This window comes from Cheilinus undulatus, linkage group 4 (genome assembly GCF_018320785.1).
Source record: "Cheilinus undulatus linkage group 4, ASM1832078v1, whole genome shotgun sequence".
In the NCBI taxonomy this organism is placed as follows: domain Eukaryota; kingdom Metazoa; phylum Chordata; class Actinopteri; order Labriformes; family Labridae; genus Cheilinus; species Cheilinus undulatus.
The window spans coordinates 39,740,493-39,764,301 of NC_054868.1; the positions used below are offsets into that span (position 1 = coordinate 39,740,493).

The 23,809-nt window shown below is 40.1% G+C and overlaps 1 protein-coding gene and 1 long non-coding RNA gene across 2 annotated transcripts in view; one reads left to right on the plus strand and one right to left on the minus strand.

Moving 5' to 3' along the window:
* The first annotated feature begins 11,618 nt into the window (after positions 1-11,618).
* pou4f2 (POU class 4 homeobox 2) lies at positions 11,619-14,818 on the plus strand. The gene is made up of 2 exons (XM_041785709.1): positions 11,619-12,178; positions 12,494-14,818. Exons 1-2 carry the CDS (start codon positions 11,960-11,962, stop codon positions 13,424-13,426), a joined length of 1,152 nt encoding a protein of 383 aa, XP_041641643.1. The 5' UTR covers positions 11,619-11,959; the 3' UTR covers positions 13,427-14,818.
* Positions 14,819-19,348: 4,530 nt separating this feature from the next.
* Positions 19,349-23,809, minus strand: part of LOC121508955 — an 87,584-nt gene continuing 83,123 nt past the window's right edge. The window contains exons 5-6 of the long non-coding RNA XR_005991835.1: positions 22,960-23,051; positions 19,349-19,511 (exon numbers count right to left, since the gene is read on the minus strand). This is a non-coding gene — a long non-coding RNA (uncharacterized LOC121508955). The remainder of the gene's footprint in view (positions 19,512-22,959; positions 23,052-23,809) is intronic.

Consider the following 23,809-nt stretch of genomic DNA (forward strand, 5'->3'; position numbering starts at 1 on the left):
AAGAGGCAGGAAACCAAAGTCAACTGAAGCAGATGTCAGACACCTCAAGATCTGAAGTACTAGAGGCAGAAGGAAGACCACTGCTGACCTTCAGGCAGAGATGAATGCTTCTAGATCAGAGTCTGAGAAATTCTCCAGAATGACCATGAGCAGATGACTGATGGAACAAGGCTTAAAGGGAAGAATAGCTGCTAAGAAGCCATTATTGAGGCCTGCAAACATCCAGAAACGCCTCAGATTTGCCAGGGAGCACAAACACTGGACTGTTGATGACTGGAAGAAGGTACTCTGGACGGACGAGTCTGAGTTTGAACTCTTGGGTCAGCATGGTCGTGTTTATGTCTGTAGAAAAGCTGGAGAACGTTTTGATGCCAGATGCATTGCACCCACAGTGAAACATGGTGGAGATTCAATTATGGTATGGGGTTCCATTTGTGGATACGGCATGGGCAAATTAGTGAAAATCCACGGTATCATGAACAAGAACGTCTACCACAACATCTTAGTGCATTGTGGAATCCCTTCTGGACTGAATCTGATTGGTCATGGGTTCATAAACCAATAAGACAATGACCCCAAGCATACTTCAAAGCTGTGCAGAGACTATTTGACCAAGACAAAGGAATCTGGAGTACTGGAACTGATGGACCGGCCAAGTCAAAGTCTGGATTTGAATCCCATTGAACAAATTTGGGATTTAGTAGATTCAAAGATTAATGGCACCAAAGTTTCATCTAAAGCAAGTCTGTGGGAACAGCTAGAAACTATTTGGAACTCAACAACAACAGAGGCTGTGGAAAAGAACATAAAAACAATGTCAGCAAGGATGCAAGCTGTTATCAAGGCCAAAGGAGACCGTACAAAATATGAAGCTTTTTGGTTATTATGTGTGAAAAAGGACTATTTAGTTGTTTCAGTTTGTTATTTGCCAAATAAATAATAACATTTTTAGTTTTAAACAAGTTTTTGAAAGATTTCTAAAATATTTATGTTTTCTCATTTTTATGACAGGTGGTCTAATAAATTTGTTAAGCACAGTAGATGCACTTCACAAACACACACACACACACACACAAACACACAAAAACTGTTGTCGGTATTAGCATCAAGTTAGCTTGTCATTCATCATGATGTTTGGATAGACAAACAAATCCAGTCCTACAAAGGGGAAGTAGGGGGCTAAAGAGGGAAGAGGTGGAAAACAGGGATGCTCCATATTGGGTTTTTGTCAATATCCAACATGCTAATATTTACCAGATAATTTTAGCCAATCCTGATATTGATATTCAAATGTAGTTCAGACCCAAAACTTCAGTCCTTAAAACACACAATTTAAAGTTAAAGGATAAAAAAATAACACATTTTAGTCCCTAAAACACACTTTAAAGTGTAAGGAATGGTGATGAATAAAGAAAAAGACTTCTGCTAACGTAGGTCTTTTGGTCCAGCCGAAAACTCCATAAACTTATTTGTTCATAAGGACAGAGTTTTATAGTTATAATATAAGTTGTTTATATTTGCAGAAATGTTCATATCTGCCAATACAGATAACTCACTTTTAAGCTATTATCTGCTGATACTGATATCATATGGATAATATCCTGCATCCCCAGTGGAAAATGTGAAATGAAATCAACTAATACCATTATTTTTGGCAACAATATCTGACTTTTTAAAAGATTATTTTCTACCCTCACTGAGTGGGACAGCTGAAGAGAGACAGGAAACATGAGGAGAGAGTTGGGCAAGTCACCCACCAAACATGAGCCAGGACTGGAGGTAAACCGCACAACCAATGTGCCTTTAGGACACAGCATACAGGTCTGCTCTATAAACTGATCTGGTGCCCATATATGACCTTTTGATGTTGTTATTCACTGTGTATTGAAATCTATTTGTTGCTTTTCTTTGCAAATATCTAATTTCTGATTTCCTTTCAGTCAATGTTAAATACTATTAGGAAGGAATTCCAAAGACTGTCGGTCCTTATGCTCCATGCACAGAGCCTCTAGTCCTCTAAGCTGGTGGGCCAAGTTCAGTAAAAATTTCAGCTTCTGAAAAACTTGATGTGATTTTTCTTTCAAAAGTAAAATTTTCAGTTACACTGATGTCCAAAGTGATCATACCTGAGCCCCACTCTTTCTGCAATGTCATAACAAAAACATACACACTGTTTAAAGAGTATTCATGTATAAGCATGTGACTTCTTTGTTATTCAGTGGGAATTGTTGGCTCAAGCTCTCATCGCATCCCTGTCACTGTCACCAAATACAGTTTACATGTGATCGGAGCACTGTGAGGTAACAAGAAAGCGATGGACAGGAAGAAAAGTACAAAGAGAGAGAGAGAAAGAGAGAGAGGGAGAGAGGCTGAGATCAGCTTTTCCTCTCTGTTTAGCATGATGAATCGGTTGAGGAGGGGCCACTTGACACCTGTCACCTAACCAGCCAGGCACAATTACCTCCAGGGGGAGGACGGGGGACTTGCTGGGGAGTTGTGCATAGCTCCCAGTGAAATAGACGAGCGTTTGAAGATCATTAGTGTTACAGGCCCTGTCTTCGTGGCCCTGTCCAACCTCCTGAATGGCTCGCTTTGATCACGCCGCTGCGTTTTTGTCAATAGTATGGGTACACCGCATAAATTATAAAGTTATACACACAAAGTCAGCAGGTAAAACGCCACACTCAATTTCTGTTTCGGACACAGATGGGGCAGCTGATTGCCGGTAATGAGCGTCATCATGGCTCTGCAGCCAATAATATGCAGTGGCCGAGCTCTCGTGTTGCTATCACGTTCAGGCCAATGGGGCTGCAGAACGGCAGTCACATGATCAGAAATTTAATGTGGAGCTATTCAGAAAATGCCTTTACTTTGTGTAATGTCTGTGTATTTAAAGTTTGACGCTTAAATGCAGGTGAATATGACAAACTGGCTGTTAGACAGGTAGGTACACTGGTAATGTCATAAATCTCTTCAATAAAATATCCCATAAATTTAGAGATGTCATTAATAATGAATGCTGCAAATTTTTCTTAAAAGGGTAAAATTCTTCAGAAATGAATATGAACCTAAAATGCACTTATTTAAAAAGAGGGTTTAGAAAAGCACTGAATAATTAGGCCAGAGCAACACCTTTACATTCTGGTAGGAAATCCCAAATGCATAGGTTGAAGGACAGTTCAAGATAAACAGCAGAAGATTTCAGAGATCATAAAAATTCAGATATGTCATACACACATTGCAAAGGCAGCATGCCCTGCTCTAGTATTGTGTTTGGCAGTGCACTGCAGCGCTCTCAGAGAAGAAAAATGATCATTATAGCTGATGAGGCGAGGGCTCCGAATGATGACAGTGTGACAGCAGCGAGCTTTTTAATTTGTCGGATCAGATTGTGACATGCTCCATCACAGGATGGAGGGAATCTTTTCATTTGTGCAGAAGAGAGAGGGGGAAAGGAGGTCAATTAGCATCAACCATTAGACAACCCAGTGACAAGCGATATATTACTGCGTGGGACAGTCAAACTAATGAGAGAGGCAGAAGAAGTGTTCATTCAGGTCGGACGGAGTTCTGCAATCATCCTGCTTACATTAATCACTTCTATAGCGCTTGACAGACGCATTCTTTCAGGTCACATGCTCAGAGGTGTAACTCCTGGTATACACCGCCTTCCTAGTCATCGTGTTTGTTGTCATGCAGGGTCAGGTGTGCTCAAAGGAACACCTGTCATGTCAAACGTTATCCTACAGAAATGTGAGCATCATACTGTCACATCATCTGCTTAGTCTACACTAGCTTTATCATTTCATCCAAGCTTGATTAGTATCTGCTGTGTTAATGACCATACTGTTTCACAAATCAAAAAGGCTTCCACCAATAAGATCTCAGCCAAAAGCAGCACAATAGGATCTCATTTCATCAGAAGAGACAATCTCAGAGCGAGTATTTTTCCCCTTTTCCAGGAAGCCTTTATTTGACAGGTATAACGTGCTGCTCTCGATATTGATCTGAAATACCTAAAGGTATGTGACATCATTATGAGGCTTGACCTTATCATCTGCTGCCCTGCAGCCAATTGGCAGGACTGGGCCAGAATCTAATGCCTCCCCCCCCCAAAGGTAGGTACCTGGTGCGTTCTAGGGAAATTGGTGGAGGTGTTATTTGTTTTTCTGACCTCATGGCACATCTCACTCTCAGGGTCTCTCATCAGTTGTGGCCTGAGGTTGGTTTCTCTACTGGACCAGGTTAGCTGCCTTAGCTGTTGGTTATCGAACTGTTGTTGAAATCAGTTATGTTGGCCAGGAAAAATAAATTACCTGTCTTAAAAAAATCTTTGTGGTAATTAGAAAAGTAAGGTTATGATCATGGATATGTAAAAAAAAAAAACAAAGCTTTTGTAAACAGGTAATTAAACCAGAAAATGCTTAATTCTATTACAAATTATAAGAATGTGTATTTCTGATGAGCAGCAAAATGAATAGGGGACTTTTACTCAACTGACAGTACACTATATTACAATGGACTGTGCTGCTCTGTCTCCCTCTCCAACGCATAGCCCAGATTGATACCAGTGACATCATTTGGAGCCCAAAGATATGCAGAAGAGAGCTGGATGGTCAAAACACGGAGCTGACACCATATCCCTGCCGCACACGTTCAACTTATCGATTTAATGTCAGACATCCCTCAGGTCATTACAGTCCACAGCAGAACAAATTCTTGCATCAGTCTGAAGCAGACACTGAGGGTTATAGAAAGTTTTATGACTCTATTTTTAGTTTTTTTCCTTACGTTTCCTTTCATCTTTCATCTTCTGCTCTGCCAATCCTGCCATGAGATGTCACCTTTGTCAACAAAGCAGTCCATCATGAAGTTACGCCCTGTTTTTTTTAATCAAGTTACAATTTACAACAAAATTACTCTGAAAAACATACTCATTGTGAATACTTGTGTAAGAGGAAGCTGTTTTCCACATAAAGGCTCTTAAACCTACCACAGAGAACATATGGGACACTGATGAAGCTAGCAGCAATCTGGTGGGACAGTTGTGTCTCAGCAACTAAGGACATCTAAGTGTCCTTTCAGAACTGGGGGAGAAAAGAGGTGTAAAATATCTGAAATATGACAAATTTATGCACTCATCTGTGTTAGAAGCAGCAAACATTTACCTAATTTAAAAAGCACTGTCCTCCTTAAAGGGGACATATTTTACCCTTTTAAGACAAGTTTCTATTGTTCTCAGAGGTCCCCAAAACATGCCTGTGAAGTTTGTGCTGAAAAAAACACTCCAGTATAGGATTTTTGCCTGTCTAAAAAACCCTCTGTTTCAGCCCTGCTCAGAGCGAGCTGTTTCTGTGTCTGTGGCTTTAAATGTTAATTAGCTGCCCTTGACCACACCCCTCTCAGGAAATGGATGTGGCTCTCCTGATGTTACAATGTTACAGACACTTTTATCCGAAGTTTAGGACCTGACTGAAGTTCGAACCATCAGTCCCCCAGATCAAAAGTCAGCAGAGTAACCCACTGAGCTATCCAGCATCTCAGCTGGCACCTTAGAGGAAGATCAGCAGAGGAATGTGGAACTCTCTTCCAAGCGGGGAGGGCCAACCAAACCTGTGGGCGGGTGCTTACTCCCCATGTGACATCATGAGGGTAAAATCTGAGAATGGCTTGTTTCAGCACTCATTTTCTGAAAGGTGGAGAAATAGAGGGTGGAAGGGAATGGATTTTTCTGGTACTTGAAGGGATTGTGGACAGGCCAGGGGCACAGTTTTTTGTTATAAAAGCCTGAAAAAGTGACGTTTGTATAGTATGTCCCCTTTAATTGCAGTGTGATTCAAGTCCATAATTAGAGCAATGTGCAATCTCTTTATTTTCCCTTTCAGAACACTTTAGTGAGGCCTCTGCAACATCTCCCTGCAGCCACAGTGATGTAAAATAACAATACAACTGCTCATCAAAGTCTCATTTCACTGTAAAAATGCACAGAATACACAGTGGACAAGTCAAAAGTCATCTACACCTTGTGTTTTCCTTTTCAACCTAGAGGTAGTTCCTTTTTTCTGAGGTTACTTCAATTACAATTTTTGACCTCCCTGAAGTTCCTTACTTTATCACAAAATTAAAGCAGGTCTGTATCCAAACAGGAATAAGTTACCCTAAGTTTAAAGCCAAGTTCAGACTAAAGATTTGTGACGCAAGGAGACTGTTTTAGAAAGTCACCGGCAACAGTCACAGCTGTCTGAGCTGGATTGTTGCGACTCAAATCAGGCCATCTGATGTTGCAAGCAGATAAATGGGAAAAAGGAAATCTCATTTTGATAGGCTATAAACACCGTATTTATTCAAATTAGAATATTTAGGTAAAAACATGCTGTGAATTTTGAAAAAGACTACATCTATCTTTAATAATAAAAACACCTCAGGAGCTAGTTTTGTCCATAGAAAATAAAAAATTCTCAGCTGATATCTTAGTTATGACAAAATGGCTAGCAAAGCATTTTTGTGTTTATATGTGCTGTAAATTCCCGCTGCTAATGTTACAATGTTGATGAAAAAAGAATTAGTGACGAGCAGGAACCATGTTGTCTGATGTTACGGATTCTCAATGTGATAAAAGTGCTGGAAAAAACGCTAATGTGCTATACTTGCCCTCTTGTAGTGACAGATTTATTGCAGAGTAACTTAAGGGAAAACTGAGTGACTGAGGGAATGGAACCGATGAATTGTCTTCTTCAGTTGCAGCAGTGAGAACTGACGAGTGTTTAGAGCAGCCAATCATGAGCAGCAGCAAGTTTCAACTAATCTTGTTGCAACTCTTTGGTCTGTGCTTAAGACAGTGAAAATGCAAAATAGAACAAAACTGTTTAAAATTCAACTAGTTGAATTTTAAAATTCAATAATTGCAATCAAAATTGTAAATGTTTGAGAACTCTTATATCAACGCTGAAATTGCTTTAAAACTGTATGAAGTGAGATCAGAGGGGCGCAGATGTCCTAGTGGTTTAAGACATGCCCACGTACGCCATCAGCCTGGGTTCGAATCTGGCCTGTGGCACTTTCCCGCATGTCTCTCCCCAGCTCTCTCATTCCTGTTTCCGATTCTGTCCACTGTCCTCCTCTATGGCATAAAAGCCTAAACTAAATCTTTAAAGTGAGATCAGTGTGTGAAACCAAGTGACAACCTCCATGGTTGAAAAATGAAACCAATGCTAGGGTGTATAATGTCGCAATCCCTGCAGTGTCCACTTGAGGCTTGCTGCATGTTAAATAATCACACGAAATAAAAATGTTTACAGCCTGGTTCAAATGTCTACATAAGCATGCACTGAACGGGGCGGTGAATTATTTTTCCTAACTCGGCTGTTTTAGCTTTAAGAGGGATACAAGTTGTGCATAATAAGGAACATGGCCTATTAACTTAAAGCCAGCAGGTTGTAGCTGTTTGAAAGGAGACTTAAGGCCCACCTCAGCTCTGCCTCTTTGTCTGTTTCTTGGCAGACCAAAAGTTAGTTGGAGACGGTGTTTTCAACATGGCAGCTGCCAAAGATGTGCTTTAAAAGCCCCCTTCAGTAAGCAAATAGCTGACGCCACTCAGGCTTTGTCCAATACTTTCTAGAGTCTATGATGTAAGCATCTTGTTATACTGCCACTAGCTGGCCAAAGAAATAATTAATTCAGCTTTAACATACATTTTTTAAATTAAATTAAATGCTAGTTTATTAACTCCCACATCATAATTTTACTCTGTAAAGTCGCACAGTATCCTGAAGACTTTAATATCATCTGGTCCAACCATATCCGCTTTTTAACCAGAAAAGAACCTTGTTTCAATGCGTCATCACTATCTGCCTTACCAAAAGACATCAAAACAACTTAGGGTGTTATATGTAGGTTGTTTTAGGCAGAGTTTCAAATCAAATGTCACAGACAAACAATAAGACTTGTATCAAGCTAGAAAAAGCAGTCTGAATATAAAAAGAACTACTGGTGCTTTTATTTAGCCACAGGTAGAGATCAAATAGAAAAGCATCTCACTGTTTGTATACCAGCTGAGTTGCAACTAGTGCAGTTTTTTAAACCTCTTTCATTTTCTCAAGTGCTGATCCACTTGTTCCCTGTGAGAGCTCCAGTACAGTGTGACATTTAGTGAATCCTGAAGGCTTTTACTTTTTGTTGCATGCATTTAAACAACACATTAAAGCCACAATGTTCCTCCTGGAACCTGTCACATTTCCCAGGTAAAGCAGATGAATAAAAAAACGCACTGCTGTCAGTGGCTGAAACAACCCCCCCCCCTCCTTCTTTGTGTGATTTGCTGTTGCCTTGAGTTAGATCCTGATCTCTTTGTAGACCCTCTCCCAACAAGCATTGACCTTCTGCTCCGACATGTAAAGAGCTCCACGAGATCAGAAAGGGGTGGGGGGAAGAGCTGTGAATAAAGGCATCAGCAGTGCGAGCAGCTAAGAGACTTCATCCACTTCACTTCCACACTCCTCTCTCCCTCTCCTCTCTGTCTCTCCGAGCAGCTTTCTCTCTCTGTGTTCAGTGCAGGAGTGAGGATACCTTGTTGGCGGCACAAAGGAGCGGTTCTGTAATAAAAACAGCTGTCTCTGGTGGTCTCGGTGTAATTGGGATTGTTAACGTGGAGAGCTCCTGAGGGAGACTGAGAGGAGTATGTCTTTGTGTAAAGCACACAGGCACCTCTGCAGCACGCCTTGATTCAGATGGAAGTGAGAGAGTGAGGAGGAAAAAAGCAAACAAGTCACCTGAGTTATATCAAGCTCTGCTGCATGTGCGCTCTCTTTTACCTGGGCTTTACTTTTGTTTTTAGGCACTGCCGATTTATTTAGATGTAGTACATCTCCTTGAAGTGAGGCAAATCTTTTATTTTCACTAGTCTATTGAGGGTTGGTGTTTTTTAAAGGTAGGAATGCTCCTTCCAGCATTGAGGCAAACCTTTGTGTGATAGCAACATACCCTCCAATTATTGTATCAGTGCGGTGACGCAAATTCAGGCCAGAAACCTACTGATCTGGAGGGGATTCTGCAGGAAATTTTGAAAAAGTAAAATAAAAGCCAGCCTTTTTTCAGAGTGTGGAGTGTCTCTCATTGGTCGGTCCCTTTATAAATAAAAATAGTTATTTGAACAATACTTAAATGCCACTTAACTCTGTGGTTAAAAACAGAATTTGGTCCTAAATTATTACTTCTAATAAATTATTTAAGATGAGATTAATAAATTTGATGTGCAGTGCTTATAAAGCAAGTACAACCAATGAAAGAAATTGAACATTTTTAATTTTTTCTACATTTTTTTTTTTTTTTTTTTTTGCAAAAAGGTTGGTGGTTCTGGCTGAAAATTCCAGGCTTACTGTGTTTCTATCAGCCATGTCAGAGCCTTCAGATGTGATTCTGTTAATCACTTTGACTTACTGTCCTCCCTCAAACGTTGAGTGAGCTCTTGGCATGGGAAGTAAAAAGCCTCAGGTACGTGAGCACAGGAAAAGTGCTGAAAATGTACTTCAAAGTCAATTGCTTTGGAGCAGCTCCAACTGATTTATTTGACTTAAGATATACTTTTTTTGTGTGTGTTTCATTGTGGATGAAAATTTCATACACCAATTTAGAGGTGGTGAAATATAAATGATTTCTTTAAAGTTTCATCATAAATCAGTCTGTCGGTATATGTGAGCAGACACTGATTGCTCCTTGATGTCTCTTGAGCCTGATCTCTTGTCTCCTGGTGTCTGCAGGAGGTGGCTGCAGCAGCGCCTGTTTTTTCCCCGCTGGGGAGGCAACATATTTCTGCAGCTGCATGGCTCCAATGTAATGTAAAAGAAAAAGGCTATGCTGCAACACCAACAGCGGTTGGGACATAAAAAGTCAATGTGCATCAAAATATAGAAAAATGACGAGGAAAAAAAAGGGGGGGGGGGGGCTGACACTTTCTTTGACGCTCACAAAAATACAGCGTGCGCATTTGGAGCGCGTGAGGCGCCTGCACGTTAACGCTGCAGCATCGGTGCCTCGATTTAAATGCTTTCAGACTTTTATTGCAGCGGTGCACACGCAGGCTGTGGACACATACAGAGACATGTATGTGAAGGCCATGATAAGGAGGAGATCACACATAATAATCCCCCGTGAAACGTGCAATTGAATCCCCACCATTAGCGATGTATATTATTAACACATTACTGGTGATTAAGGGGTCAAGCGTTGCGCCAGGAGTGTGATAAGATGTCAGCACGTGTGAGGAGGGAAAGGTGTGTTTTTAAAAATAAAAGCACACAGAAAAAAAAAGGAGACAAGTGTTCTTGTGTTCCATGAGCTCACCTCCAGGAGACCTACATGATGTCACCCTATAGACGTGACCATATTAAAGGATCACATCACACACCTCTCGTTCATTACGACGATATTAAACGTTTTAATCACGTGAGTGAGGATGTGGCTTAATTAGAGGAGATATAAGATAACATCCTGCTGTGAATAGAGTACATTATATTATAAAATAATGCTAATTATTTTATGGCCATTTATGGACGCCTATTACGTAACTAGTGGTCTTTTTGCGTGTGAGCAACACGCACCTAACATTTCAAAATAATGCAAAATAAGTTGTTTTTTTTTTTCTTAAAAAAAATGATTTTTTTTTATGCTTTTGTGCAAGTTTTTTCAATATAAATAGTGAAGTTAAAGCAACAAAATAAAAAATAAGACGATAAAATTTAACGTCCCTTTAATAACGTTTAGAGATAAACAGGCCTTTAATTCTAGCAGGTGCCAGTCACATTAAAATGTGTTGTTCTTATTCTTATTATAAGTCCTATGTTCAAATAATATAAATTTAGCATTTAAGATGACAATGTTGATGTTATTTTTACTATAATAGATGGAATGGAGCTGTCCATGCTATTATGAAAATCCGGATAACGTTTGGATATTTTTGAAACTTCTTTAAAATATTCCACAGTACTTTTAGATAAGCAGAAAATTATTCAAATTAAAGAAAATATATATATTTTTAAATCGCTTAACTTAATAAGACGCCCTGGTTGTAACAAGGTGCTAAGAAGTAGAGTCATTTGAAATAAATGCTTTGTCGCACACTGCCCATGCGCAGAGTCCCCAGCGGCGGCGGCGGTGAGGGTGGTGGTGGTGGTGGTGGGGCTAATGAAGAATAATAAATCATGAAAGGGTTTTTCAGGTACAGCTGGAAAGAGTGTGAGTGTGTGTGTGTGAGAGAGAGGGTGAGAGACGAACAGGGAGCTGTAGAAAGAGAGAGAGAGAGGGTGTGTGTGGAAGAGAGAGAGTAAGAGAGGGAGGGAGAGAGAGAGAGAGGCGGAGAGAGACTCAGTCTGCCCTTCGCCTCAGAGCAGAGGCAGTTCGGGTCCCCGCAGCATTCAACGTAGTCGAGGAGGTACAGTAGCTACTGAGACTGTCACCGCCATTACTGCTCACTTACGCTTATTTCAAGACGGAAACTTTTGACCAAAAAAAAAAAAAAAAAATAACAGGTCAACGAAAGCGGCAAAAACTTGAAGTCGTTTTGGAAATCCTAGGAGACGAGAAGAAACTTTTTTTCTGGCGTCGTTTTTTCAGGAGTTCCGCAAAAAAATCCAAGGCAAAAAAAAATAGGTTCAAAACAAGGTGGAGGCGGTTGAAGGAGAAAAAAAAAACAAAAACAAAGGTTTTTATTCGCGCCACAAGTCCAGCAAGGAAAAACAAGGTACCTGCTGCGTTCAGTTGCATGGCTAATCTCATGTGCCAAAAGACCTCCGCTAGTTATAATAAATAGATGTGATAACTTGAGTGTTGGACCGTCTTCAGCCGTGCACTTTTACTCGACAGTGACTTGAGATTCCTGCGAAGCAATTGGGCTTCAACTCCGCACCGAGGAGGCGGAGTCTTAACTTATTAAAAGGAACTTGCCGAGGCTCGGACGCCCGCAAATATGATGATGATGTCTCTGAACAGCAAGCAGCCTTTCGCCATGGCCCACACCAGCTTGCCCGAACCCAAGTACTCGTTGCACTCCTCCTCGTCCTCCACCTTGACTTCCAATGCACCCTCGTCCTCGTGCTCGTCCTCCCGACACAGCAGCACCATCATCAGCAGCAGCGGCAGCAGCAGCTCGGAGGCGATGCGCAGAGCCTGTCTCCCAACCCCACCGGTACGTATTCTGCATAATCACTGCTTAAAGGCACATTTTGACAGCCCACTTTTTTTTTGCTTGATGTTTTTTTCATGTCTGCACAGCAAATCACCCAACACCTCCATATTTTTTTCCACTGCTCAACTTATGTATTCAGCCGGCTTTGCCTCTCGTATTAATTTTTATGACCTGGGATGTTGCATGTGTCTTGTTTTGTGTGCTCCCCTTTTTTAGGATTTCTTTTTTTTTCTCATTCTGGAAATGTTTTAAACCGAGGAGTGGAGGGAGAATTCCCTGCTGACAGTTATGTGTGCATTCTATTTGCAATTGCAGAGCAATATATTCGGAGGCTTGGATGAGAGTTTGTTGGCCCGGGCTGAAGCTCTCGCGGCGGTGGATATAGTCTCGCAGACCAAGAGCCACCACCACCCTCCACATCACAGCCCCTTCAAGCCGGACGCCACATACCACACCATGAACACTCTGCCCTGCACCTCGTCTTCCTCCTCCTCATCCTCGGTGCCTATTTCTCATCCTTCCGCCCTGGCTGGCCACCACCATCACCACCACCATCATCACCACCACCAGCCCCACCAGGCGCTGGAGGGGGACCTGCTGGACCACATCACCCCTGGACTGGCGCTAGGAGCCATGGCGGGGCCGGATGGCTCGGTGGTTTCCACGCCTGCGCACCCTGCCCACATGGCGGGCATGAACCACATGCACCAGGCGGCTATCAACATGGCTCATGCCCACGGGCTACCACCGCACATGGGCATGAGCGACGTGGACGCCGATCCCAGGGACTTGGAAGCGTTCGCGGAGCGATTTAAACAGAGACGAATCAAACTCGGGGTTACCCAGGCGGATGTAGGGGCAGCTTTAGCCAGCCTTAAGATTCCTGGGGTGGGCTCCCTCAGCCAGAGCACCATCTGCCGATTCGAGTCCCTCACGCTCTCTCACAATAACATGATCGCTTTGAAGCCCATCCTGCAAGCGTGGCTGGAGGAAGCGGAGAAAACACACAGGGAGAAACTTAACAAACCCGAGTTGTTCAACGGCGCGGAGAAGAAGCGGAAGCGCACGTCGATAGCCGCGCCGGAGAAGAGATCACTGGAGGCCTATTTCGCCATCCAACCGCGTCCCTCCTCGGAGAAAATCGCAGCGATCGCAGAGAAGCTGGACCTGAAAAAGAACGTGGTGCGGGTCTGGTTTTGCAACCAGCGACAGAAACAGAAACGGATGAAATACTCTGCATGCGTCTAAGAATCGCTTTAAACCGAGCACCCGCTAGAAAAAGACTTGGGAACTGTTTAGAGACGATTTGTATCATATTTCCTATCTCACACCTTTTTTTCAATCATCGATGACTCTGTGCTTTGAACTTCCTCAAATTGAACTAATGACTGACGAAAAAAATGCGCCCACAGTCACGTCTTTTACTCGCTGAGAGAGGAGACGTGGAGTCAAGTTGAAGCATCGTTTGAAGAGCAAGTAAGAACACAGTTTCCACACTTACTCTGCTTCACCTTTTTAATGACTTACAGGACTCTGCTTTAATTTTTACTTACTATTAATTTCAAATGAGGACTATTTTAGCTCGCGTAGGCAGAAACACCCCCCAATGAAGATAGTTCTCTCCACACAGCGGGGCTAGGTGAACTCAAAGCACTTGGTTTGGTGACTCTTGGTGTTTATTTTTGGCTTATAGGATAAGCTACGATTTTCCCTCTGAGTTGGTGACGATGCAGTCTGAAATTTATTCAGGGTCCACGAGGGGGATTAAAGGGACAACACACAAGCTAATATTAGATTACTGCCAAATAGCCCTGTGTAAATGAATTATTTACTTGTCACACACTTCATTTTGTGTCTAAATGTGTAATTAATTCCACTTATTTTGTGTAAACAAAGTCAGGGATCTGTTTTGAAGATACCCTGCTTGGGCTATTGTTTGTTTTTATGATGATGCTTCTAAGGCCTCAGTGTGTGGAGATGAAGACGTCACTTGTAAGGTTTTCACGGATTTTGAGAATGAAAAAAATATGATTTCTCTCACCGGCTGCAATAAGTTTACACTCCAGCGTGGGCCGGTGTCTTATGAACTATTTATTGAGTGAGGTCATGTTTACTTCATTATATATTTATTGGGATTCCCCCTCCCTCCTCGTTTCGCCTGAGAAAATCAAATTCTGACAGCAAGTGTTGTTCTGCTTTTAAAGGGAAACAGACTGTGAAATTTTACAGTCACTAATTTTTCATTTCTAACATTTGAGATGGTACAATCGAGATATATATGAGATAGTATTCTCTTTTTTAAATTATTTTATGTATGTTCTTTTCTGCTATTTATTTGTATAAATATACGCGCATCATTACGAAGTCGTTGCTTGTTAAAAAAAATCACCTTGTTTAAGTAAAATGTTTTTTCTTGAAGAGAAAAGAAAACAGCTTCATGGAAGTATACGTGTACAATGTAAATATTTCATTGGAATCAGTCGATGCACATAAATATATCCGTACAGGTTTTTGCTGTATTGCTGTTTTAGCTGAGGTTACTTCTTTCTGTAATGTATGTTGATTTTGATTTTTGGTTCCCTGGTTAAATTATTCCATTAATTTATGACATCCATGTAATTTTAATTTAATTAATTATTATTGAACTGCAATATGTGTTTCATTAAAGAACAAAATTTAACATTTAATCGGATGTTTTTTCCATGACTACACTGTGTATCATCCAGACCAGACGTATTAATATTCTTTTATTTATTCATCTCTTTATTTATTGATGAGGAGGATGGGAACGCTTTAGCTGAGGGCTGCTGAGCTTTTAACATGTTGTGGGGATTTATATGACTACCAATACTGACAACATTTTACAGGTAGCGTGACTTTGTGGACACCTAAAGGTGCCAGATTTGATTTTAGGGGCCCATTAGCAAGACACCAAATCCCCTTTCTCTCATTGCTTGCTAATGTAAGAAATGAAATGATTAGAATATCTTTTTTGCCTCAGTACTTTCCTCCTCCAGGCCTCCTCATAAAGCAGGCCCACACAGGAGAAAGCCTCTTCTTCTATCCCTTCAATGTTAAAGACACACGTGGCTCCTCCAGCTTATGCAGCTCACTGTTGCCTTACCTGAGAGCAAATGCTAATATTCTATTAGAGTCTAATCAGGAGGTCTATGGAGAGCTGGATGGGTCCCTGGAGCTCAGACTTGCCAGATGTCAGCCCGCCAGAAAAACAGCTCGCCTGCCAACGTGCCCGTCTCTATTTAAATACACACTCTAACGTGCTGCGCTCGTGCGTGCGTGCATGCGGGGCATAACAGGCTCAGGCTTTGATGCAAAACCTCTGCTAAGAAGTTAGATATGAGGGAGGAGGGGGGTAAAGGAGAGAAAATAAGGGGGGAGTAGTTTGAGTGTCATGTCCAGAGCAGAGTTGCTGTTTGTGGGCTTCAGGGCTGACTGGCTGGCTGAGCGCTGAGTTAGCGTTTCAGCACCATGGACAGATACCTGAGAGGCTGCACGAGCCAGACATTAGCATTTCTGAAAGCTGTCCTCCACCTTTACACTGATCATTCACAGCACCTGGAATACATCTGCATGCCATTATTAGGCTCATTTAATCATAAATAAATAAATAAATAAATAAATAAATAAACAGCAGAATGAAAAACAAAGTTTGGAAAAACTTAAACAAAAAATACTATTACCTAAAAAAAAAAAAAACTTTGGCCGTGTAAAATAATGTGTAAACGTGTTATTATTTTACAACCACAAAAGACAGGTTTTCTGATAAAAGTGTTAACATCACGACACAACAATGTTCCAGCCTATGTTTAAAAACGGTAAAAAGGTGTTAAATTCATTTAAAGTGAGACAAATATATTTTAAAATCAACCCAACGTCTTCAAAATAAAATAAAAAATGTCTTCAAAGTGTAAAATAACGCCTCCATGACGCCTCTCCATAAAGCAAACAGCGCCGTGCTCGTGACAAATTAAGAGAATCAAAACGAGCGTTATTAATGAGACAGCCATGATGGTTCATCAATTAAAAGATGCTCCTGGTGAGTGCTTCTAATTTCCCCTAAATGAGCCATTCACTTAATACGTTAATAAGAGCGAATTATTAAATTACACATCGAATTATGAAAAGCAGATAATTATGAAGAGCGAGTTAAGCAGTCATTAGCCATCCCTGTTAATTACCGCTGGTCAGGGAGGGCTGCGCGTGAGGGTCTCATCGGGAATTGAAATTAACTTTATGCAGTGAGGCTCACTGCTGCTGCTTGACAAGCGCGAGACCTGTACACACACACACACACACACACACAGAGAGAGACAGACAGACAGACTCTCTCCCAGACTGCTGCTGTTGCTTTATTTCACATATTTGGCTAAAATCGATCTGAATTCTTTGATAGCGAATCGATGTGGCCCCACCACCGTAAACACACGCGCGGAGCAAAAAAGGCCTCAGCAGCACAATGAGAGAAAAAAAAAAAAATCGAAGGTCCCCTTTTTTATATAATAAATACGTGAAGCAAACAGTTTACCTTAAAGCCACAGACGCACGCGCTCCATACATTGAAGCGTCCATATATGACGACACGGGAGCCTTTTCTACAAAACGAAAGGGGCAGCGCTGTTTCCTTTTGTTATAATTACGCCCTCTGTTTTATTTTTCTCTCTCCCCTGAACATTTCCCCCTCTTTCACAGGGATGCTGATGAAATTTTAATGAGGCCAGGGACTGTCGGAGCTCCGCCTGGGGACCTGAGAGTAGAATATTTTAACTGTACATTTACGCCAAGTGTCTGCCTTCAAAGACGCGCAGGCTGCTCTCGAATTAGACGAGCCATAAAGTGAGCGCGCGACACAACATATAAGTCCTTTATTTATCATCTGTTGGGCTCCTTCCTGCACCGCCAGAAACACTGTGCAACACCCCCGTCACATCACATGGCTGCTGCTTGGATGTTAAGCGGCAATCGCCATTTGATACTGTCGCCAATCAGTTGTTGTTGATGCAATATTAATCAGCCATCAATAGTCATTAGTTTGTTAAGTGTTTTCCAGAAACTAATCGATGGGGCAGGCAGTGGATGGCTAGAAGGATTTTCGGTGGGATACTTTTTTGATCCAGGATGGCATGCAAAAGGAGGGGAAGCCACACTGGATCTGCCAATGAAATAGCTTCATCTCTCTCTCCTTTTCTCAGCGCGCTCTAATACGATCGCACGCGCACATGCGTACCAACCACGCGCACGCTCATAAACAGACGAGTTGATGCCAGGGGCAGGCATACGTTTAGTTCAAATACAGAATCTGGTTTTATTTTTAACGACGACAAGAAAACGATTAAAATCTTTGTCGTTGGTGCGGATTAAAGCTGATTACCATGCTAATAAAAAATATCAAAACATTTATTACAAAGATGAACGCCAGAAATTCAGCTCATTTTTAGCCAGATAAACAGAAACGAATATTACAAGAACAAGGCCTTTCACTTTAACATGTAACGTAGAAAATACAAATACGTAAAACATTGGGCAATCTCCACACATGCGTAGACGAGAACTGATGCCATATTAAAAATGTATAAGATGGATGGATTCAGACTTATTGCTTTGATTTTGAGTGCTTTTAACACCATATATTTTTCCAATGAATGAAAAAAGAGAAATGGTTTGTGTAAAGTGTGAACATCATATTTTAAGAGTTGCTGAATTTGTGAAAATTCCCCCCAAAACACACAATTTTATTTTTTACTTTTTAAGAAGCCCCTTTTTAATTGAGGGCAGTTGGAAGCATTTCCAGCCACCATCAGTGAAATAGCTCAGGGGCGTGATTAAAGGTGGGTGCTGAGAGGCCTCAGTCACCCTTGACATGTGGCCAAAACCTAAATAATGATTTCTGATGCATAACCAAGATTCTGTCTTTTCCCTAGAGATTTATAGATTTCTCTTTTTCCCCCCACATTTCATACTTTCATCACACATCTAAAAGACCTAAAACATCTCAAGTCTGGCTTTTGGAGATACTTAATTTTTGTCAGTACAGCAGAAGCCATGATGCAAATTTGTGGATTTTATTCTTCAACATATTAACATTCGTATTCTTTAGCTTGAGGCGGATAGCGTCTACACCCTGCTAGACTGTTGCAGTATCTCCAACATGGTGAGTACTCATCAAAGAGTCAGTATGTTTGTTTAAGGGATTTATTCATTTCAATATATCAGTATATATTATTGCCACCAATATTATTGACAGTTTGCAGTACTTTTTATAGCAGCTAGGGGAGTAGGAAGTGTCCTTCAAGATAAAATGACCGCCCATGAAAATAAAGATCTAAGTCAGATGACATCTCCAGACCGCTCACTTGAATGAACAAAAAGGTCGGGGGAGTTCATCAAAGTGACCACCATCTTTGGGATTATTACGTCTCAATTTTACCTTCTTTCTGCACTAAAAGGGCTGAACCACATTAAATCAAAGCCTTTAATATAAAAGCCTTTAATATAATTATGAGAACCAAATTCTGATTTCATGATTCATCTGTTTTCCTTAAGAATAGTTTACGGGACATCTGTTGGAAATAAAATTGTCTTAAAAATAATCTAAAAAATGTTATAATCTAAATGATCAACTGAATGTTACATTTTATATTTTAAAACCACTGCATTAATTTTTTCATTCCTGTAAATGGTCGAAACAAGATACATACTGAAAAATACTAAAAATTTAAACTCTGAATTTTCTAAAGGCATCTGCAGACCTCTATGATGGGCATTTTGGGATCATCTGTTGCAGACCTCTACAATGGGCCACCTTGACCGTGAGATGTGACATGACGCACTAACCTTTGTTGGGGTTTTCCTTAGTTGATAGTGTTATTTTCAATGTCGTCCCCTCCCCTTTACCTTAACCCTAACCTTTAGGGTTTGGTTACTTACCCTCTCTGGGTTTTCTTCGTTTGTGGTGTGTTATTTTTTCATTTTATCCCCCTCTCCCTTACCCTATATGGTTTGGGTGCCTAATCCTAAAGGTTAGGCAACCAAACCTTCTTCTCCTGGGGTTTCCTTAGTATATGGTGTGCTAAAATTAAAATGTATCCCCCTCAGCAAATGTGCAGTTTTTATTCATAAAATTGTGCTGTTGTGGAAAAAATGCCACTTGACGTAACTTCTGACAGCAACCAGAACATACATTAGTCAGTACATCATTCTGGAACTGGCTCTTCCCGCCCAACAGTTGAGGTCCCCCATTGCAGAGGTCTGCAATAGATGAGCCAAAAACGCCCCGAAATAGAGGTCGTCAGCCAGATCCTCTTTTGGAAATTATCTGTGACACAGAATAAAGTCAAATTTGAAATGAATCAGTGCAAACATGAACAAAAGAACAGACTTGTTTTAGCAAAAGAGCTTAAACAAATCAATGTGCTCCCTTGTGAAGTGGTGTTAGAAAAACTACGTAAAGACTATGTTTTTAGATTTGAGTTATTTGTGTGAATATGAGATAAATTCAAAACACATAAACGTGGCTTAAAATCTTGAAGGAATCACAGGAAAATTAATAATGCAACTCCACCACCAGTACGATAAACACCACACTACTATACAGGGTGTATGGTATCATTATCACGATATACAATGATTCTGCACTAACTGATATCCCAAGAAAATCATTTAATAATAAATCAAGATATCTGATGAACTGAACACAATAAAATGCCCTGATATATTACAAGACAGAGGTCAATGTATGTATTCACTGCAACGTTTGTGTTAGTTTCACCTCTTGCTGCTACCATGAAGACTCATAAAGGCAGGACAATCTGTCAAGAGCACCATATGTTTTTGTTTCTCCAAAATAAAATATTAATATTTCACATCAGGTATTTAATAAGTGTATCACACAGTAACAAATTGCCATATGGGTATGTTGTCCAACCCCTATTCATATCTGAAAAATAATAAACCTCCTAAATCAGATATAAGAAATCTCATTATGCAGTTACAAAGACAGTATATCTAATGTAAATGTACACACTGTAGAGACTGGTGTATTTATTCTGTTTAAATTAGAAAATACACAGCAGGACCTTTGACACTAGATTGGCAGATCATAATATGTGGATTTCTCACAATGTGTGTGAATACACAAGCTATTAAGTAAATGTCTTCATCATTTAATTCAGTGTTCTCAGTTATACATTATGACCTAATGTGTAAATTGATGGGCTCAAAGTGCCTTCAGCCATCAAATATTTAGCAACAAGGGCTAGATGTACACTTTTATGAACAGCCAGGTCTCCCTTTTCACCTGATCTTACTTTTTGCTGCTGTGGAGGTTTAGAGTCAGTCTTTCTCAGAGGCTGTTTTGGTGTTCTGAATGAGTAAGCTGTAGACCTGGTAGAGATTGGACCTTAATGAGAAGGTGGTAGAGCTGTCTGCTGGATGTGTGTTCATTGGGCTTTGACAGCCGGGCTCTGTTGCAGATCTATTAATCATACCCACAAGGAGTGCTAGTCTCTCTCTCTCTCTCTCTCTCCCTCACTCTCCCTCAGTTTTCAGTTTATACAGAACAGAATCATTTACATAAAGTCCTTAAGGCAAATAACTGTTGGGGGCTCTAATTTATATCTGATCGAAAATTAGCCGTCATTATGCGCGCCATTAGCTGTGTCTTTAATGTGCTTCTAAGCACCATTTGTCAAGCAGCTTGTTAATATCCTTCAAGTCTTTAAAGTTGAGAGCTCATTAAAGACTGCTGGGCCTGCTCTTGATGCCATTTCATAAAATTCTGAGGGAGGGGACAGAACATTTTTAAGTTTTTTTGCATTGATATTGTCCCTGAAAATAGGAGATAGTGACATGCATGGTGCATCCTGCAGTTTTTTTAAGAAATAAAATTAAAAATGCAGTTTCAAGAGGGGGAAACTGAATTTGGGATAATAAACTTTAAATAAATACGTGCTGAACTATCCGTTGGCTAAAGTCTAATTAAACATTTACTTTCAGTATGATCACGCCAAAAGAAAAATCTAGAAAACTGCTTATTTTCAGGATTTTTCTTTTGACCGAGAAAGACCTTGAAGTGAAGGCAAATTGTTTTGAAATGCACGCATCCGATAGGCAAATGGAGCCCTTCATGTAAACCCTGTATACTGACACCAACCCATATAGTTGCTTTACCCACAGCCCTATAACAGCAGACCCTCACAGGCCCAATCTTTTCCTATGGGTAATGAGAGTTATGCTGCCTTATTATTGGTTAAAACTCCAGTGTCCTTAGTCTTTTTCCCCTCCTGCAGTAGAACAGATTCCTCCAGGCTAAAGCAATAAAGAGAGTAATTAGAATGCTAAAGACAGATGTAAATAAAGGGAATGAGACAGTGGTGAGGGATGAGGCGTCGAGGTCACACACTCTCATCAAAAACCCAGTTGGTAGCAAATGACACAACGTTCAGTGCCAGAGGCCCGGGGCTACGACTGCAAACCAGAGGACATAATGGACTAAATTATGGCCTCAATGGCTATGCATCGCAAAGCACCAATAAGGACACACACACAAGCACACACACAATATCAAACCCCAAACACAGATCTACAGTATGGCTTCAATGTAACAAAAGCATTACGTAATGTATGCACATTATACAGCTTACAATATCAGAACACACTGGTATCAGGCACTGTGACTGAGTAGCACCACCCTGGGTATGCTCTATACAGGCTACCTCATTCATAACCTTTACTGATAATGGAAGGAGGGTAGAGATGCAGCGGTATACCCAATCCATGTTTTGATCTGTATCCATTTTATTGTTGTTTCTTATTTTTTCCAAAGTTGAAATAGAAATTAAATTGCAGTCAGTTTAGAAAAAATAATGCTTCTTTTACGTCAGTGGGTAGAAAAAAAAAATGCAAAATAACTGTCATATTTTTCTCTACAAAAAGGATCAATACTTTTCAATTCTCCAATTTTTAAGCATACAATAAATAAAGCAATGTATTTTTTCCTATTTAAAAAGTGACTGGGCACTCTGTGGTATGTTATTCTAAAAAGGCTTATTGTGTCTAAGAGATTGTGCTTTTTGACTCTTTTATACAAAATAAAGACATTCTAAAACAAGTCCTAAATCAAATAAATACACAGACAGAAAAAGGTTTTATTTCCTCAACTCCTTCATTATAAAATACAAGTTTTCATTCTTTTCTTCTTTTATTAAAGTTGGATTATTATAATGGGCTAAAATGTGTTAATTATCAGCCAAAATCCTTTAAACACCAATGCACATGGTCATTTCTTCAATCCTTGCACCTGTTCAAGCAGCAGGATTCCCAAACTACTCACCAGTGTATGTTATTCATATTTTTACGTGTCTTGGCTTGCAGCATAGTGACAGATTATTTGCTGCAATCGTTGGTTGTACTTTGTTTGTTTTTGTCTTCTTATATGTGTCTGTGTTTTTTCTTATCATTTCATACCCTATTGTTTTTCCTAGATAGTTTCATACTTTACTATTTCATTTGCCTTTCAACATCATTTGTGTCATTTCCATTCCTTTCAGTTGTGTTAAATTTTTGGCTTGTGTTTCCCTTTGTTTTGGCTTTCTGTTTAATTTTTAAGTCTTTCTCAGTTTGGTTCATTGTTTACTGTTTATTTTATTAATCACTGATTTCATGCCTTTGCTGGGTCAGTTAAATAACTTTATAAACCCCTGTTTTTAAAGGCCCTATATAAATAAAGTACTTATTACTATTAATTTTATTCATTTACTTCTCACCTCCTGTTGACATCCAACTTTGAACAAGAGGTATCCTCAGCTTCTGATTCTTTAATCCCACCATCTCTGTACACGTCTTCCTCCGCTACTAACTGCGAACAAAAGAGCCCAAAAGCAGATAGTGCCCTCGGTTAAAAAACAAAGACCATTAAAATGTACATTTCTTCTACACAAATCAGTTTAAATTGTCCATATTTGTACAGATTTTTTATTGCATTTTAATTTGGTCTGCCAGCATTGATCACAATGTGATGGAGGATTATATCTAGTGCTTTATTTTTCAAAAAAGGCATTAATTTCATGCTTTACTGTCTCTTTCAGCACACTTTCATTAAGCCACTGCAACGTCTTCCAGCAGTCCCAGTGATGTAAAATTAGAACACACCACACCTTTAAATATGTCATTTTAGTCATAAAGCCTCACAGACGGCTGAGTGGACAGGTCAAAAGTCATCTGTATTTGGAGTGATCAAACATTACTCTTCCCTTAATTATTTTTCAATCAATGACAAGTTCCTTTTCCCTGTTTAAGTTCATGTCACAATCTTTACTTAAAGTTTTTTATCTTCCAAAGTAAAAGTAAGTCTTCCTCCAATCAGGTAGGCAATTATCCTAATTAAAGACAGTACAAACATCCAAAATGAACAAAAATTTCAAAAATGTGAGGAAAAGAGAACATGAAATTATTTTCAATGAACTACATAAATTCTGGGATTAATGATGACAATAATAATTAGAAAATAACTGTTTGACAGCCATGAGGTATTGTCATATGGATGATCATTTCAGAAGCTGCTTTCCAGGTAAATTATAGGACTGCTTTTCAATTTAACACCTAATCTAATTCTGG